The following is a 19,952-nucleotide window of genomic DNA, read 5'->3' on the forward strand; positions in this document are numbered from 1 at the left end:
AATAACTGTTTATTCCTGAGACAGCTGATTTTAATTATAATAAAATCTTTATGTTACCTACCACCACTAGTTAATTAGATTGTTAGTTCTGCTGCATTTTTTTTCTGTTTTGTTCCTCTAATATGAAGTGAAGAAATAAAATTGTGGTGAAAGATGAAGTGGAGAAAGAAAAAATCAATGATGTGATGGGTTTTCTTTGTAGAGATTTTTAAGATTGGGTATTTTGGAGGTTCCTGCTCTTCTAGAGCATGTAGATATTTTATTCTTGATCAACCTGAGGGAGATGCAGAAGGTCATCTTGTCCTTGGGCATACATAAATCAAGTTTTTTGCCTTCTGCCTAATTTTTCTGGTTCATGTAGAGAAACCTTTTGGGTCTTAAATGCCCTACTGGTCCAGGTATGCAGAGGCAGTCATGCCACCCAAAAAACTGTGAGACTGTTCTCTTGGTTTCCATTTAAAAGGATCAAACTCACAAGTATCCTCTTCATGAATGCTGATATACCTGGAAATGTATTTCTTTTCCCACTTGGTTGAAAAACAGGAAGATCACTCAGCTAATACTTGACTGGTCTTGGGCTTTCATCTTTTTCTTCTCCATCTAAGGTTTAACCTAGGCAAGAGCAGAGCTGGCCACCTCTGGTCTAAGCTGATCTTTAAGCTTTGGTATGCTGCTCCTCAGATTCTCCACACAGTGACTACACGAACATTTTGTTTTCAGCTTTGTTGTGTTTCTGCTTTTTCTGATTCTTTAGAGCTTTTTACTTGGGAAATTTGAGTTTCAACTGTAAAAGAATTCCAAGGAACACGTGTGGGGATCATGGCCATGCTCACCAGCATCACCAGCTGTGGCCTTGTTTTACTTTTATTCAGCTATGCCCATCAAACTCTCTGTGCTTGTTGTCATCATTACATAGGACCTTTCTGACCTCAGAATATTCCATCCAATGAATTGTAATCACGTTATACAAGCAGAAATGCCACTTTGAGCACCTTCTTCTGGTATCTCGTCTTCTACAAATACTAAGCAAGGCAGACGTGAGACACTTTAAGTCTTTACTTTCAGATGCTGACTGTCCCTTCTGGTTTCAGGGGAATCTGTGCCAATGGAAAAAATTGTTCTTGCATTCACTGAGTCTAATCAGCTTTTTTTCTTGCTCTTGGGAAATTATGTCTCTTTGCAGGGCTGTAGGAGATATTTAGAACTGGTAAGAATAAGCATGGGGGGGGTTAGCCCTGTGCTCAATGCTGTCATTCTGACATTAGAGGACTGGTATTTTAGGGGAATGGATGCCTTAGAATGTGCTGATCCTTCTCAGTAACAGTGCTTCTGATGTTCATTTTCTTCCATTCTTACTTCTCTCCATGTTATGCATTAAATTAGTTTTTCACCCAAGAACAAGGCATGCATCTTTGAATCTTCGTCTTCTATGCAGGAGAAGAAGGAGTTCTTGTTTTGGTGCTCAGCAGCATCATCTAGGACCTCATTTCTAATGCTCTTGAAGAGCTGTGCTGTAACAGGGCTTTACTTCAGCATTATTACAGAAGCCTGAAATTCAAGTTCTTGGTGCTTTATGTCCTACATGGAGAACTGTATAAAATGCAGAATCTACTTAAAAAAAATAGGAATAGCTAGAAGAATAGAATAAAATGTTTACCAGTAGAATAGAAACTATTTTAATACTCATACCATGCTCAAAAGCTACTATAAAATGCCCACTGTCTGTGAAAAAAGCTTTAGAAAGAATGGAAGTTAGTTGTTATGACTAAAGAACAATGTATAGGAAGTTATTAGAAGTAAAACACATATTCCTCCTTCATTTGGAGGCACATACTGGAAGGTTAAATGTAAAAGTAGAATGAGGCTAGCAAAAGTAGTGCAAGGAATAGATGGCAAGATGCAATAAAATCTATTGTAACTTTAAAAAACACATTCTGGCATGTTTCCAACTTCTGGAGCCTGCAGGGCCAATGGGTAAATAGAAGAAATCCTCCAAGAAGATGTATCAGAGAAAGTATATAATTTTATAAATGCATATATTTACTTGGAAAAGCTTGATAATGGACAGTATGTTAATGAAAAACATTTCTATGGTGGGCAAAAGAATGTTTCAAATTGAAAAATTGGTAATGGTTTAAATCAAAATGGCAAGTTACAGGCAGATGAATGGAAGTCTTGTTTGAATGGGCAGCTTTCATCCATCTGTTCCAAAAATTAAGTCAGCAAATGACACAATGTGCTGTGTAACCTCTGTTATACTGCCTTTCTTCTCAAGGAAAAAAAAATAGTTAAGGTAATGCTGATAAGCTTCAAAGCCAATCCAAGGATATGAGGGACTATTTGGTTTCCAGTGTAGCAAAATTAAAGAAGGTACAGGGAAGACAAGAATGCTTCAAGGAATTACTTTCACTTGGAAAAGGCCAAGGAGAGGAAGAACATAATTCTGTAAATGGTCATGAGCATCCCTGGGAAAAGCAAGTATAAAAGGATTGCTCTGTTTTCATTGGGAAAAGAATTACAAATATTAGTGAAACTAGGAGGTGGCAGATTTCCAGAGGAGATGCTTTAAAAAGCATATAATTCAGCTGTGGAATCTCATGTTTTACTCAACAGGTGCTAAAGATCTACATGGATTCAAAAGCAAGTTGATGTATGAACACTTGCATATAGCAGATGTTACAAGAAAAACACTGGGCTTAGGTGGACCTGTGGCCTGACTGGGATGGCTATTCTTATCTGAAGTATTTATGATCATAAAAAATAACTGTTTCTTAAAATGTATCATTTTCCCATTCCTTCAGGCCAAATTAAAGTTCCATATCCAGAATCCTAGTGCAGCTGAACTGGTTCATTTTCTCTTTACACCACTACATATGGTAAGATTTTATCATTTTCTTGGTGTTTTCCTTCAGAATTCTTGTATTTATATGCTCTGTAATCTTTCAAGGATAATAAGATTGAAATGTTGTGTCCCTGGACAGCAGCTAAGGAGAAATATTTGAAAATCTCAGGATGACATTTTCTCTAGAAAATAATTTATATAATTTTCTGTGTATATTCCCATCTATTAAATATATTTATTTAAATCCTCTTTAGCTATATGTGTTGCAATTTGCCACTACAATTTTTAATTAACTATAAAATTTGAGATAATTTACATAATTCAGGAGGAGAGTTTGAAAGCATAGCCATATGTCTATTTATTAGAAATACGTGTGGTTTTGATCAGTAGAGCAAAAATAACTTTGCTAAAAGGGGGTCTAAATATAAAATGGTTGGTGACCAGCAGTTCTTCTGCAATAAATGGTTTAGTTAATCTGTAGGATATAACAACACACTCCTATCTTATCAAAGGTTTCTGGGGGATTGTTCTTGTAAGTAATAAATATTTCCTAGCAGAACTGTTGGTAACTTGTATTCACAGTAACTTCCTTAGTGACAATTTCTGTGGGTTTTTGTATTATTTTAATACTTTGATTCAGGTGGTACAGACAACAGGAGGTCCAGAGCTTGCTGGCACAGTACTCAGCCCCCTCCTAACAAAAGATACGATAGACTTCCTGCGATACACTGTCACCAGTGAGGAAGGGCAGCTATGGATGTCACTGGGTGACACATGGACTAAAGCCAGGTGAGAAAAATCCTTTGAATATTTTAGGGATTATCTCTAAACTCAAGTTTATTCACATGCTCTTAACCAGAGAATCCACCCCCTGCCAAATTCAATATTAAATTGTTAGGTCTTGGACTCTTCAGAGTTATTTGTTGAAGTTTTTGGAAAGGAAGATTTCAGCCTCAGTGGGATTTGGGAGTGATGTGATTTTAGAGGTCTCAAGGAGGAAGAAAATAAAGACATAAATTTGTGTTTTTTCCACGGTATCAAGAACCTCCTGACATAACCTCTTTTAGTCATCTTTTATAAACTGTCTCTTGCATGTTTCTGGTTGTTTTTCATCATTATTTTTCCAACACAGCTATCTAGACCTTATTAAAAATCAATTTGAAGAAGCTGCAATAAAAAGTGAGAAAATATCAAGGAACGGAATACAAATTTTTAGTTTCCATTTTTATCAAAAGCTAAACATTTTACAATTTCTTTACAATTTTCAAAGTACAGTTTTTAGTTTGTATTGACTCAATCATGCTACATGTGCATACACTACATGTTGCACTTAAACGATTCAGTTAGTCGTAGGTTAGAGTTAGCTAAAATTAGCTATTTTATGCATATATATAGTTTAAGGATATGGCTTAAATCACTTAGTTAAACAGAACATGCCAAAGAAAAAAGTTCAATTAACAAAGCGCATTTTGTGGTGAATGAGTACATCGGATGTTAAGTATGCAATCACTTGGGCTGAAAACACATGTTGTGTTTGGTGTTTATTCACCCTTGCTCTTGGATTTCTAATTGGAACAGAAGCATCTACCAAGTCAGTTTCTTCGATTAATTAATTGTTTGATTAAAAATTAGTTGACATCTTCTGGTAAGGAAGGCTGCATAGAAATCCCTAGAGCATGGAGTGACAAACATTGTCAGATTAGGGAGAGTGATATACAGGTCTTTCCCTTCCTTGAGCTCACGCTGCTGTGGCACCAAAAATGTACAAATTCATCCTTTACGCCTGTTATTCAGCCTGTTAGTACAAAATGAGCTGCAAAGAGGAATTGCAGCTCCTTGTGATTGCCAGATATCTTACCCCAGCAATGCACCTTTAGCTTGCCTTTACCTGCTTCAAGCTCTGCTGCCTTCATAGCAGCTTGTGGTGGGACTGGCAGTGGAAATCACCTCATAACGTTGGAGCTTCACACAGAGAGAATGGGTCATTGAGTAAAATAATGGTCTCCTTGTCTTGGGAACTACCATTGTAATTTGTTTCATCTATCCTGAAAAAAAAAAAAAAAAAAAAAAAATGGAAGTAGCTCATGTTGGGCAGTGAAGAATGAAGCACTGAGAATATAGTTGGGTGACCCGTGCGGATTAGAAATGATGGGTGGATTGGTCTCAGTATCCAGAGGTACACTGTGGTGTGATGAAGCAGGAGAAGTAAATGATGAAACTCAAGAGCTACTGACGTAGCTCAGGCCTGCTAATAGGCTAGTAATTGCTGATAGCAACTTGTGGACTGGCAGCATTTCTTCCTTAATTTTGAGCAGTGTCAACATGACTGTTAAAGCCTGTAATGTACATTCCCATTTTTTAGTCCACTGTGAGGATACAGTAAAGGATATTGCAGGACAGTGTATTGTGTGAAGGGTGAAGCCAGAGCATGGAAGTATTAATTTAGCATGAAAGCATTAATATTTTGTATTATAACAGAGAATGCTAGTGGAGCTCTGCAAAGCAATAGAGTATTTTTAAAAAGATCCATCTGGACTATAAACAGCAAATGTTGTGGCAGTTCTTGTATCCTGGAACATGAAGAGTTGTTGTTCTGTCAGTAAAAGCTTTTGTTTAACCTTTTCTTTTAGGTGTATATAGGACCCTAAGCTTCCATACTTCATACCTTGTTTCAGACTTTCTTGTAAAATAGGTTATTTAACAGAAGTCTTTTGTCTGCTGCTTTAACATGAATAGAGCATTGCAATGTTTTTTCCCATCTAACAGTTAAAACAGATCCTAAATTGCTTTGTTATTTATTTTTCTATTACAAATTCTTTGCCACAAGAGAGAGTGATTTGTGTTGTTTTGGTTTTGGTTTTTTTGTTTTTTTTTTTTTATTACTGACAAGTCCTTACAGCAGGAGCAGTTCCTTTCTGCAGGGTACAGCCGGGAGCATAGCTCTCAATATTGTTTTTCTATCAATGTTCTGTGTTCTAGCACAATTTTGCCTGTAACTGTACTCCCAGCCTCTCCTCTATGCTAATAAAAATTCAAAAGTATTTAATTTTTAGGAAACCTATTAAACCAATATTTGTATGGCCCTTGATACAGATCTCTAATTTCCTTCTCATACAGAGCGGATTGGCCCAAAGACCAATTTATTCCACCATATGTCCCCCGTTTCCGAAATGGCTGGGAGCCTCCTTTGCTGAACTTCATGGGAGCTCCAAAAGACCAAGAACTCAATCATTTAGCTGAGTCAGTGGCAAACGTTGCAGAGCAACAAAGGAAGCAAGAAATGAAAAGACTGTCAACCGAGGTAGGTCCCCTGCCACTGCATTTTCTAAACTTGAGGAAGGCAACACCAACAGCTTCCTTCAGAAAAAAATATTCCATGACATTGTTGGAGTGACAGTGCTCTGACATTTGCCACGTCAGTGCAAGCTTATTATACTTACATTAAAGTTACCCAAATCCAAATACCCGTTCGGCCACCAAAGGTGTAATAGACAGCACAAGAAGGACATAGAGCCCATGGAATGTGTCCAGAGTAGAGCTACTAAAATGGTTAAAGGGCTGGAAGACAGGCTAAAGAAATTGGGATTTTTCATCCTGGAAAAAAGGAGACTCCGAGGTGACCTTGTAGCAACCTTCCAATATCTGAAGGGAGCAAATAAGAAAGCTGGGGTAGGACTTTTTACATGTGTTTATAGTGAGAGGACAAGGGGAAATGTTTTTAAACTTGAAGAGTGGAGATTTAGGTTAGACATTAGGAATAAATTCCTTAATTTGAGGGTGGTGAGACACTGGAATGGGTTGCCCAAGGAAGCTGTGTCTGCCCTCTCCCTGGAAGTGTTCAAGCTGGATAGGACCTTGAGCAACCTGGCTTAGTGGGAGATGTCCCTGCCCATGAAGGGGAGTTGGAACTAGGTGATCTCTAAGGTCACTATCAGCCCAAACCATTCTATTATTCTATGATTCTACTGTTCTCATTGAGCTTGGTGCATTTTCCTACCTCATCTGGGACAACAGTGCAAGGCCCCGCAGTTCAGTTTGATTCTTCACCTGTGTTTTCAGATTCCAGTTATTTTGATCATATACTCTCCAGGTCGAATTTGAGCCACTGTATTCTCAAATGTGTATTTATGCAGGGGAATGCAAACAGAGGAAAAAAACACAGCTTTTGGGGCAATTTTGGGTTTAACCTGCTTCTTCACAAATATGGAATTTAAAATTCCTCTAATTAATGAACACAATAATGTGAAATGTAGCTGTTGCCATTGGTGTCACCCCCTTCCCTGGTCAGCTTCCAGAAAAGTCTCATCAAACATTGTCTCAGTATTTCTCTGCTGCTCTATACTTCCACAGGGGCTTCTTTGCTTTTTTTTAACATGTTACTTCAAATTAAACAAAACAAAACAAAGCAAAACAAACAAACAAACAAAACAAAAAAATCCCAAGAAACAAACCAAACAAAAAAAACCAAAACAATGACAAAAAAACACAAAACCCAAACCAGATAAACAAAATCTGGAAAAAAGCAGAATCATCTTGGGAAAGGAATGACATTAATTTTTCTGTTCTGATGATTATACGAATTTAATTTGCTGTATACATAATAAGCTAAATCAGTTTTTTAGGGAGGAATTACATTGAGGGATTTTGGCTGCTTGTGCCACAGGGAGTTAAATTCATTATTTTTGGTGACAGTAACGTTGGTCAGATTGGTATCGGTTTGTGCTAGTTTAGCCTCTTTATCTGAGTCATCAAAAGACAAAAAAAAAAAAAAAAAAAGTTAAAGTACATCCCAGTTCACTAGAATTGTGTTTATATGTCTGGCACCTGGGATGTCAGGCTTTGCTTTCATAGCTGTTGCTGACTCCCTCTTGGAGTCTTGGGCAAGTCATTTAACCTCAGTACCTTGGCTCTCTGCACCAGTGGCTCTTCAGGACATCCCTAAGGGCAAAAAGCACTGAGCTGCTTAATAGCTGTGAGATCCTGTAGGTGCTCAGCTGGAAAAAGCTGTGAGAGTGCAAAATGCTAATTTGCAGCAAAAGGACAGCCCTGCAGTGGGTCATGCCAGAATACTCCTTCATAAATGAAGTGCTTAGCTTGGTTTTGTTTTGGGAATTGGTTAAAATAATTTTTACAAGAAACTTAAGTATAACTGCTGGATTTAAGGTTTTTTTTTAAGGATTGCTGTTTAAAAAGAAATTTCTAAAGCCTTAAATACTCTTTCATATATGCTTGTGATAGGCTGTGATTATTTTCTTTTATTGTAAAATCCTTAGTAACACTATCACATTTCTTTTTGCATTTCTTCATTTACTTAATGTGAAATGAAAAGGTTATATAAATGAGCCACTTGATATAAAATCCTGCACTAGAACGAGAATTTTACTTGGGAGGTTTTATTTCTAATATAGATTTACTGATAGAGGTTTCTGGTGTTTACATCTAAAACAAAAGCTCAAAGCAGTTTCTCAGTGCAGTTTATTTTAAAGCCATTCAGCCATTGTTTATAAGCTGTGTTGCTGCAGTGATATCTGAGAGACGACATCAACTTTGCCCCAGAGTACTCTTTTTCTTAAGAGTATCCCCTGCAATTTTAATGCGCCGGGATGACTTAGGATAGAAATTCTTTTGTTCTTATCCTTTAGATCTCCCCGTTTATGTATTTCAAGTGTAGAAGTTATTAACTTTTCATAGCAGAACTGTGGGTTCTGACAGGGGCGCGGATGGGGGCCCTAGGGGGTGCTGGATGAAACGAAGTGGGAGATGCTGCTGCTGACACTAATCCACTTTGTGGCTTTCTTTCATTTTTTGTCTTCCAGCCTCCTGGTGTTCCCGACTACCCTCCCTCGGATGGGTATGCATTCAGTAACACAGTTTACAAAAGAGGGCCTCTGCTGGACCAGGGGGCAGCTGTTGCTGCCTTTAAGCAAACTGTTAGCCGACATGTAGATAGGTAACACGGAGTCATTGGCGTGCGTGGTGCTGTGGATAACTGTCCCCACTTATTGCTGCTGGGGTGGTGGTGGCTGGAATTGCCTCTGGTTGTGTCTGGAGCACCTCATATGAGGGAGTGATTCTGGTTAGCAGTGGGAATCTGCTTTTGTTTCTCTTAAGGCACATCATTAAGACTCGCTTAATATCGTTTTCATGAAGCTACCCTTTTAATGTATGCTGTTAAATCAGTGATTTTGACAAAAATTGTATACTGGAGTATCAGCCCTATTGAGAACACAGAATCCTCCTGTTTGGGTTCAGATTTTATTTCTGCTTTGTTTCATGTTTTTAAATATACTCTTTGCTCTTTTCAGAACTACAAAGAATGAAAAGTCTGCTCTGAGATTCATCTGTCCTTTTCTTTGGGAAGATTGTTTTGTTTAGCTGCTCAAGTAGCGTTCTGTAGTGTCCTGCTTTTGTGTTTGGGATAGTGCATAAATATCCACTTTCAGAATAGTAGCTTCTTGTTTCATTCATTCTCTTCCAAAAGCTACAAAAAATGCTCTCAATTGTTTGCATAGCACCCAGTGTCTTTTTGCACACCCTCTTTCATCCCCTTCATTTTAGCTTAAATCCAAATAGCTTGATAACATCAAATGAAGTGATCCTTGGAGTGTCAGGCTTGTCTGTGGGGAGAATTTATACCGGTACAAACTGGAAGTAAATCAGTAAAGCCATGCTGGAATTTCTCCCCTATGCCAAACCATGGTCCATATATACCATATGAAGAGTATTTTAGCTTTTGTGCCCTCAGAGATGTTTAAGCTAAGTTTTGGGGGTTAAAACAAGAATAATATAACCCCCTTAATGAAACCTTCACAGAACCCCTAGCTTTGAGCTATGTGCTAAAAGATGCTGTTAGTTTTCATGCAAACATGGAATATATGGTGTGAAGGGTAAAGACTTGATTCTTTTCCTGAACTTTGGATTTATTCTTCATAAAATCAACAACAACAGCAGCCATCTCTAATCTTTTTCTGAAATTTTATTACTTTTTGGATCCTTGTCTCAGGACCAGCCAACTCTGAAATCTAGATGATCTGTACTCTAAATTCCTTTCTTATCTGTCATGTAATACGACCTGTTTTGTCTTTTCAGAGGAAGAGTATTCCATGCAAATGTTGCCTCCATTTCAGTTTTAGAGAATGGGGCTTATTGCATTGAACTCTTGATGATATCAGTGTATCTGGCTGCAACTGAAAGAGTCATCCGAGCCTCCTTTATGGTGGCTGACAAGGAATAAGTGTTTTTAAGAAGCAGTTCACATAAAGTGAAATTAGTCTTTTGAAAGATATAAAATGAGACATGCTATAGTGGTGCCCCTTCCTTACCATTGACTACAGGAGGGAGTCTAGATGGCTGCTACTGATGCAGACATTCCCAGTGTACCCCTATCTCCCAGTCCTTTCAACATGACAAATTTACATTTGTTGACTGGCTCCTCAGACATAAACAGAGCATTCCTGGTAGGAGATCATTACTGGGGGAAAGCTGCTAATATTTATTATCCCAAGTTAAATTTAAAGCATCTGTGAAGAAGCAAATGGGGTATGGGTTTAGGTAGAGGGAGTGAGAATCTCAAGCTCACCCTTTCAGCCATCAATTGGTGGCCTTTGTTGAAAGCTGGCATTCCTAATGAGTGGTCCAAGGCCCATGACTACAGCTGCTTCTTGTATTCTGATGGATAGGTTATACCTTATCCAGGGAAATTTTGACCACAGGGAACTTCAATGAGCCTTATGCCAACATGCCAGGACCTCAGCAAAGTTGTGCTTTCCTTGGGTGAAGTAAAGGAAGTGTCAGGATTTTCAACTTTCAGTGTGTTATTAGATACATAGGGACTCCCACTGATACTGAGAGAGTCCTGGTTAGGTTTTCAGCAAGTTTTGTGGTGTTTCAGATTGGTATGATTTAAAGTTTGCTTTTGTGCCATCATTTGAAGAAAATCACCCTGTTAGTCTGCAATCCACTAGGCTCTCATTCAGTGTGCACAGGAGAGCAGAGGGCTGTAGTTACTGTATATCTGATAGGCAAGAAGAAAATAGTAGAGGATGGATGGAGGGAAGCATTGAGAATATTTGTGTCCTGAGTAAACTTTTTGGCTCATTAGGCTGGGCTTGAAGAGTTATAATCTCTTCAGAAATGTACAGCCACTGCCTGGCCTGTGTTCTGGGGAAATTGCTGTTGATTGCAATGGAGTGGGGTAAAACTGAAATGCAAGCACATATTAAAGTTCTTCCTAAGTTTGGTTTTTTGAAGAGGTCAGGATAGTTAGGTGTGGACAAGGTAGAAAGACACAGTTAGTGAAATGAATTTGGAAAAGCAGCCTTAACAGTAAAAGTACCTCCAGTGGTATGTTATTCATATCTTACTGAAATAGTAAGAAAAGAGTTCCAAATTAATATAATTTTGAGAGGATGATGGAAAAAATTTGGATTACTTACCCATCAATCAGCCTCACAGCAGCTATTCTGCAGACTGGGCTTCATCCCATGGTTTTCACTGTCTCCTTCAACACTTTTTAGTGATTTGCCTTTCTTTCAAAATAATCCTTCAATCTAAATATGACTCCTCTTTGTTCTGCTCTTCCAAGTCAAGTGAGACAGTTCTCCACAGCCATGCACTAGCTAGGTAACTGCTGGGGTGCTCAGCCACACCTGGGACCCACGGTTACACAGCATCAGCATCAACCATCACCCACCCTCTGCATTCGCATCCCTGTGCACTGATGTTGTGTGCAGTATTTCAAGTCATCAATTGCTTCATGTTTTCATTATCTATTTCAATTTTATTTATATTTTTTAAAACTTTAGTACCTGGCATTGTTTTGGGTTGTTGAGTATAATTAAGTAAATAAAATTACTGTTTCTTTTGGACCTGTTTTGAGGGGGTTGGGGAATTCTCACCTTGAAGAGATAATTAATCAAAGAACCTAGTATCTTCTTACCCAAAGGCATTCTGAGCAGGTCTTTTCTCATGGAAACAGAAGAGTTAAACCATGGTATGCTTTGTTCTACAGTGAGCCCTGTTTGTGACTGCCAAGAAGTTATTTTTCATTTTTAATTGATACAGTAACTTGAGGTTGTTAGAGCTGATGGTATCTTATTGTCTGACCTACAGTAGGTGGGAGTTTTTAGAGTTTAATTCCATTGGTGTTGATGGCAAAAAATTGTCTATTACATAATTGAAACAATTTATGATGAGCGCTAGAACACAAAGCACAAGATAGTTGTACACTATGTATATTTTTTTTATATGTCAAGCGACTGTTTAACCTACTGCAGCACAAAAGACTAAATATAGTATACTTGTTTGTTTTAAAACAATGGCACCTGGTAATCTAAGTTGTTATCATATATTTTGCAAGCAGTGAGCCAATAAGGATTACCAGTTCTTGAGGTCTGTGTAGCAAAACTGCCTCTGTGTTTTGTTTCCTTTATTTGTTTGGTTCTTTGGCACTTAACACAGTGTGTTACAGATGGGTAGATTTGAAGCAGCAGCATCTTAGGGTGGGGTGGTTTTTTTGTTTAAATGTTTTGCAGGTTGTCAGAAGATAGGGTGTTTTACCATGTTTTTATCTGCTTGAATGTCTCGCTGAACAGTAGTCTGATCTTTGCAGAAACTACGAAGCACACCATAAAGCACAGACCAAGAAATATGCCAAATGCAAGTATGAATTTATGGCAAGAAACAACAGCGAGCTTTCTGTCATGAAAGAAGAAATTGTAGAGGTAATTTGTTTTGCAAAGAGAAGACTTGAATTACTGGTACTACTCAAAATTTAGATTACCTTTTAAGTGGACAGTGTGGCTGCCCTTAATGATTATTTCAGCATGTTTGATTTATCACCCTTAGTATAGGAAGTGCAATAAGATAAGCAGACATTCTGTGCTGACTTAGGAATTGATACATTAGAGAGATATATTTGTGTGTTTCTTCTGTCTTCTCCAGTGTTGCTTTTTAAAACCTCATTTAGTATTATTGAAATAACTGTCTCTGGTAAACACCATCTGTGTATGCAGAGGAAATAGTGAAAGACTGCACCATCCAGGAAGAGTTGGTACCCTGAAAGATAAATGCAATTGGAAGGGAGGGATCAACAAAGAGAGAAATAGTTGTGTATGAGGTTGCACAGCACGTAGTCAGAATTCAGAATTTTCCTGACCATTCTGCTCTAGATCCCTGTTCACTCAGAAGTGTTCACTCTCTGAATCTGTGCTACACATTCCCTTGAGTTATGAGTACTTGTTTTATCATAAGCATAAAGGTGTAGAGATGCCAGCCTGTATGCACAAGTGTTTGGTTTTCATTCCCTGGTCCTGTCCAGCACATCTGAGGTTACAGAGGTTCTTCCATACTTTTTTTCCATATTCTTTCTTGACAGCCATGTTTTGAAAAGTGGAGTATTACCATGTAGAATTAATGATGAGGATAATCAAGGAAGTGTACGGGAGTATCTTAGGGACATCTGTGTAAGGATCTGTTGGCAGTCACAGAACCTGGCAAAGTTATAGTTTTGTTCTGAAATGATGCACAGGCTAAGTACTGGCAGAAGGAAAGCCAGGAAAAATATCTAATTAATTTACCAAATTATTTCAGATTCTGGATGACAGAAAACAGTGGTGGAAGGTTCAGAATAAAAGTGGCAGCACAGGCTTTGTGCCAAACAACATTTTGGACCCTCTGAAGAATCAAGAAGGTGGTCTAGGATGGTCAGAGCCTTCATATACCCGCACCATCCAGGTACTGTCTTCTCCTTAGGACCAAAACTTTCTTTTAAAGTCTGCATGCGTGCATACAGAGGGGAGAGAGATTCACAGCAAAGCTAAAATATATGGATGTTCCACTGATATATCAAAAGATTTATATTTCTTGTGCAGACTGAGGCTGATCTCTATATTGCATGGAGTCTAACATGAAAGTAAAATTGATAGAGATAAAGCAAAATGTTAAAATGTTTTCCTTTTTTTTTTTTTTCTCCATGCTTTTTTGCTTAGAGGTGGTAACTTAGATCCTAATGGATCTGTATGTATTTATTTTAATTGCAAATATCCTTTGTGGATTGATAGCTGTTGATGCCAAAGAAGGAGTTTGAATTATTTAAGGTAGGGTCATCTTTGTTTTTCCTAGGAGAGTGAATGCTAACTTTTTATTTTCTGTCTTTGTGTGTGTCTATCTTGGTCTTGAACTTATTTAATTATTTTAATTTTGGAGCCATAAAAAAGAGGTGGCATTGCATTTTGAATTCACACAACTGGTGTTTCTCAATTACTATGCTTGTGCATCAATAACACTTTATTCTCCTGACCTAATTTTGGTTTTCTTTCTTTCACGTTGTGCTGTGGAATTCAGATTTTGTTGTTGTTGTTTTCTTTCTATGTTGAGCAGTATTAGAGGGTAAAATATTAAAATAAAAAATAATCTCACGTCAGTGCAATTATTCACCTGAGTAAAACAGTCTAAGGTTGTAACGTGTGTTTTTTAACCAACATTTAAGTGGACCAGAGGCTCATAAAATAAGAAGCTGTATTTTGTAAGACCTGTTTCTTTTGAAGGTTAGCCATACAGGGTTAGCTTAAGCAGAAATTCCAGGCCTGCCTTTGAATCAGACTTTTTCAGCCCAAATGCAAATCAAACTTCAGTTCGAATTTTAGTTTAATATAATACTCATTCCTCATGCCTACACACTCCAGCTGATGACTGAAAAACTAGAAATACCATAATATTATGGTCTTTGCTACCATAAATACCATAATATTACCATAATATTGATGGTCTCTGCTTCAGACTAATCCTAAGTTCCAATCAAAGATGCATTCTGTGTTTCCAGCTGCTGAGAAAGCTGCAGCTTTTGCAGTGTTTCCAGTTTAGCCAAGAATATGGAAAAGCTCTTGAGAAACAGGTCCTATGCTATTTCTGCCACCTAGAGTAGACCAATCTTGATCTTGGTGGATTTGAATCAGACCATTTCTGAGTTATTCCCATTCCTAATTATTTTCCAATAAGGTATGAACTCACTCAAAATAGATTAAATTTCTTTGCCTGGGTGTGAAATGAAGCATGTATCTAGAGTTCTTTCTAAATCCTGATTTTAAAATCTGACTTTTTTTTTTCTTTGAGTGCATGCCATTTTGTGTGTTTGGAATTTGCCAACAAGTCCTGAGCAGGCTGACTACAGGTTGAGTCGAGGTTCATACACTGCCTTTCTAATGCACTGCAGATTTTGAAGTTTTCTGTTTGAAATAATGTCATGACGTGGGAAATAATAAAATAATCATTTTTGCAAAGCATTCTCCATGGACCTATGAAAATTCAGGTCAGAGCACAACGTTTAAGATAATTTTGTTTCTTTGCCTACTGGCAGCTTGCTCCCTACAGTCCACTGTTTCTTTTGTTTGTAGCCTTATAGTCCAACGTAAGCTTGAAATTCTGTGAAATTATTTAGGAATATAATGAATTACACAGGATAGAGTCTTTACCAAGATGTGTCATTAATGTTGATCTTAACTTTATGATGATTATTATTGCAGCACTCCTGGGCATGCTCATTTGTTTCTTTCCTTGTGATAGTTACAAGGCCTATATGAGATCTGTTTGCATAACCCTACTGATTTTCATAAGAGTCTATGATGTCTGGATGCTATTTCAGAGAGAAATGAGGCACTGAAGGAGTGAATGCCTTGTCCAAGGTCAATCAGAAGAACTTGTGGGTAGAGAAGGAAGTCAGAAGCAGTTTCTATCAGTGCCCTTGCCCACACCCTGAGCATGAGCAGGTTCAGTGCCTGGTGCCACACAGCTTTTGCTGGTCTCAAAAGATATTTTTGGTTTTCAAAAGAGTGCTTTTAAAGTAGTCTGTCTGCTGTGGTGAGCACCCTGGAGTGCTTCGTGCTGTGGATCAGTGTTGTGTGCAAGGTTCGTGTCTTTCCTTACAGACTCATGGAAGCACAACTGACCAAATGATGTCTCTAGATTATTGGGATGGATTAAGGATTCCACTGAAAGATAATATTTTTCATTCATTTGTTCTACAGCCAGACACTCTTCCTCTGAAAGATGGGTGCCTTGTTATCACAATTATTCTCAGAGCTGCAAAGTTGATTTTACTCTTGCTGTGACCTCTGAGTCCACACACTAGATTAGATTGTGATTTTTTTTCTCTCAATCTTTTTCAGGATCCAGGTCCCAGATAGTTACTTGAAAGCACTGAATTGCCTATGATGATACTTGCAGGAACATTATGTGCTATATCCTAGTTATTCCATTATCTTTGTCAGGCAAAGGCTGCAACATTGTCTTTTTTCCTAGTCAGTTGAATTAGTTTCAGGAAAACTGTTTTTGCTTGTTTGCTCCTTTTGTACATTTTGAAGGGCATTGTGCTGCTTGTTTATAATTTCTATTAATGTCAAGTATTGATTGTCAGGGTTTCCAGTGGTGTTGGTCATTTAGTGTGTCTTATTACTGTGAACAAACAGTGGTACTTCACCATCTCATTACATTTAAACATTAGCAATTTCCCAGGTAATATGATTTCTTCTTTTGTACAAACATTACTGGTGAGCCTAGAAAATAATATTTCCTATTTGCTGTGCACTTTATTAACTTTTTTAATACTCATGAAAAAGAAAAGTGAGGAACACAATTGGGATAGAGGTGTGTATCTTGGTGGGCATGATAATTAATCCCATGACAACCTTTTTGAGGTGAGACAGTTATATTATCAGTCATGTGCATGAAATCCTGAAGAACAGAGAGCAAATGTTAAGCCAAATCAAGGCCTGTACTTCCATTAGAAAACTGGCTGTTAACAGAAGTATGAGTGTATCCAAAATGCCTTTCTATGGTTTATAAAAACAAAGACAAAACTCTTCACCTCACTTGGGAGAAGTGTCCTATGCATTTTTTGGCATTCTACCATTAAAATCTTTCTTTGAAGCCTTTTTGTTTGGCAGTTACTTAAAATATCTCTGTGTGAGGTTGTTTTCCCTCAAGCACAGCATTTGTGCTCCCAGTTAGTGTCATGCTCACCTTTTGCCAACTGGTGTCTTTCCTGCAGATCATGAAGTATTTGATAATGAAGAGATGCAGTTGCCAGCTGTTCATTTTGCAGTGACTAAAGAGATGTCATAATTTTTGACCAAGAGCCAGGATCTCTTTCCTCGTTTGATGTAAAATGCTTTTCAAAGTTGCCATTGGACCAAAACTTTTAGCTGGCTTTAAGAAAAAAAAGTTGTTTCCTGTCCAATTTGACACTGATTCAGTCTCAAATTACAGGATGCCACTTACTATACAAAAATGTACTGAAAACTGTAATTATACAATTCTATATTATAAAATCATAATTATTAATAACAGGAATTAAAAGTCCCCATTTTTAAAGTTGTTTATTTATTCATTTATTTGTTTGAAGAAATGGGGACTAATCCTGGATAATACTAGTTTGAATAAGCAAATTCTCTCTAAACTTCTTCTTTTTCCACCCTAATATACTTCTTCCTTCTGTCAAGATTCTAGCAAAATACATTTGTAAATCTAATGAAGACATAAGTTCCTTACACCCTGGAAAGAGGTAGTTAGGTTCCTTGTAATGGGTCTTTAATAGGCAGCTGATTCTCTGAATAATAGCTGAGACCACCAAAGGAAACTCAGAGTGAAAGTCTACACTTGAAATTTGCTCTTTCTGTCTTTCTGGGTACCTCATTTTCCCTTTTGGGTATAGGCAAGTAGTTGCTTCTCTTAAAATATAGCCGAAGGAAGGAGATGGATGCTCCAGAAGGAGAGATTCTCAGTATGAGCATCAAGAAAATTGCAGCAAGTTCAGAGGAGGGCCACAAGGATGATCAGAGTGCTGGACCACCTCCTGTGAGGACAGGATGAAAAAGTTGAAATTATTCATATAAATATGAATTATATATGTATAACCTGTAGCAGAGAAGACTTCTGGGTGGACTCTATAGTGGCCATCTAGTACCTGAAGGGGCCAACAGGAAAGCTGGGCAGGGACTTCTCCTATCATTCAGTGATAGGAGAAGGGGTAATGGGTAGATTTAGACTAGATAGCAGAAATAAATTCTTTCATATGAGGGTGGTAAGACCTCAACCTAGAACAGGTTGCCCACAGCAGGTGTGGCTGCTCCCTCCCTGGCAGTGTCCAAGGCCAGGTTGGATGGGGCTATGAGCAACCTGGTCTGATGGGAGGTGTCCATACCCATGGCAGGGCAGTTGGATCGAGATAATTTTTAAGGTCCTTTCTAACCCAATCCATTCTGTGATTCTGTGAAAACATTCAAACATGAATGAAAAACATTCAAAACATTTTGTCACATGCTGGTGACAAAACTGAGGCTGAACGCTCTGCAGCTCTGCTGGTGAATTTCCATTGCTGAGTGAACAGGAATGTGGCAAAAAAACATTCAGAAAGAGCATGTAGGAAGCTCTTTCTCTGTGTTATCCTAATGAGAGCATTTCCCAGCACTAAAGCCACTTATGGTTGTACCCATTACCTTGAATGCTAAGTCTGTATTTGCCATAGTTTGAATACACATATTCCCTGGTTTTGATTCCAAAATGTATTTGAAAATTATTGTTCCCTATTTTTTACAATGATCAATATTAGTTTAATATGTTATCACTCTCACTTAAACCTATTTTTCTGCTTAAATGAGAAATAGGACAAATCATACCAAATCTTGATTTTTTTGAAAAGATGCATACTGTAGTGTGATGAAAAAGAGGTTTGGAATGTCTATGTTTTTCCTGTAAAACCAAAAATTTTCTAGCAATATAGAGGAAAAAAGAAAGTCTAGTCCCAGCAAACTTTTCTCATGTATCCACATTTTTAATGAGTATGTATTATCACTCTTCCAAATAATTTAAAATATTTTTTCCAGCTTACAGAAGTTGAAAAGTGCACGTTTATTCTTAAAAGAAAAAAATATGAGGGAGAAGGAAAAAAAACCCAAACAGCTAACCCAGAATTCTTAATTTTTCCAATAGCTGTCAGCAAATCAGTGAATACATACCTGTCAGCAGCAACTCTTACCTCATTTTCTAAGCTAGCCAACTTTTCTTAAGCTAAAATAAATAAGTCCCTTTTATTAATACCTGCTGTGATTTAATTGTTTCTCTTCTGCAGTTGCAAGTGTTATCTGCATTCACCTTTGGATCCTCATTCCACTGTCAGTTTTTTGTCTGGGTTTCTTTTTCATTAAAACTCTTAACTTTCTGTCTGAGTAGCTATTTTGAAAAGAGGTCAGTGCTTATACGGTGTCCCATAAGTATGTTTTGTAGACAATATGCTGGTCATTATTCATAAGAAAAAAATGAGAATGACTCACTGTGAGTTGCTTAGTGAGTAAGAAGAGGTAATTATTAGCAGTTTTTAGGGTTTTTGCTAATTTGCTAATGTGTATGAAAATTCAAGAGTGATGTGTGAGACAGCTACTTTTTACCTTTCTAACAATACTGTTTGATGTGATTTACCCCATTTTCCCCACAGCAATTGCTGGGAGAGCTTTCAGAGGTAACAAAATTACTCTTCTGATATTGAACTCCAAACATTACTCTCTTGGTCTATGTAATCGCCAAATTCCATAGTGCATGCTTCTTTGTTTGTAGTAGAAGTCATGGGATGAATGTATGGATGTCCTCAAAAGATCTAGAGTTTAAAAAAGAAATGTTAAATGTAATTGGAATACGTAATTGGCTTTTGGGCACAGCTCAACAAAATATGAAATATATTTCAATGTGGTTTTGTCTGTAAATTTAGAATCTGAGTGACGTTTCCAGGTTGATTTCTGTTTGCATTCCAGCCAAGTCTTTTTGATGAGGCTTGTGACTGCAGGATAACATGTTTTTGAAACTACATCAGTAGCATCCATTGAGAGCTACATGTAATGTTCAGCTATCACTTTTTCTGGACTATGGTTGTGGTGTGTGCAGTTGATGCTTTGGTTTGCAATGAATCTTCTTTATCATAAAAAAAAAAAATCCTTTTTTTCTTGCATGTCATTTAAGATGTTTTGGGAACACATGAAGGGATGACAATCTAGCAATTGGAATCTGTGAACAAGATTAAGAAAAGATTGGAATATCATGAGAGTAGTTTAATATATGTGATTTT

The 19,952-nt window shown here is 37.6% G+C and overlaps 1 protein-coding gene across 8 annotated transcripts in view; it reads left to right on the top strand.

Moving 5' to 3' along the window:
• The window catches only part of EPS8 (epidermal growth factor receptor pathway substrate 8), a 128,958-nt gene that overhangs the window by 96,261 nt on the left and 12,745 nt on the right, over positions 1–19,952 (top strand). For all 8 annotated transcript variants that reach the window (XM_030464595.1, XM_030464581.1, XM_030464574.1 and 5 more), the window contains 6 exons: positions 2,802–2,876; positions 3,483–3,631; positions 5,960–6,143; positions 8,659–8,693; positions 12,453–12,564; positions 13,433–13,576. In XM_030464595.1, the coding sequence (XP_030320455.1) occupies positions 2,802–2,876; positions 3,483–3,631; positions 5,960–6,143; positions 8,659–8,693; positions 12,453–12,564; positions 13,433–13,576 (699 nt within the window). The remainder of the gene's footprint in view (positions 1–2,801; positions 2,877–3,482; positions 3,632–5,959; positions 6,144–8,658; positions 8,694–12,452; positions 12,565–13,432; positions 13,577–19,952) is intronic.

This window comes from Calypte anna, chromosome 1, assembly GCF_003957555.1.
Source record: "Calypte anna isolate BGI_N300 chromosome 1, bCalAnn1_v1.p, whole genome shotgun sequence".
In the NCBI taxonomy this organism is placed as follows: domain Eukaryota; kingdom Metazoa; phylum Chordata; class Aves; order Apodiformes; family Trochilidae; genus Calypte; species Calypte anna.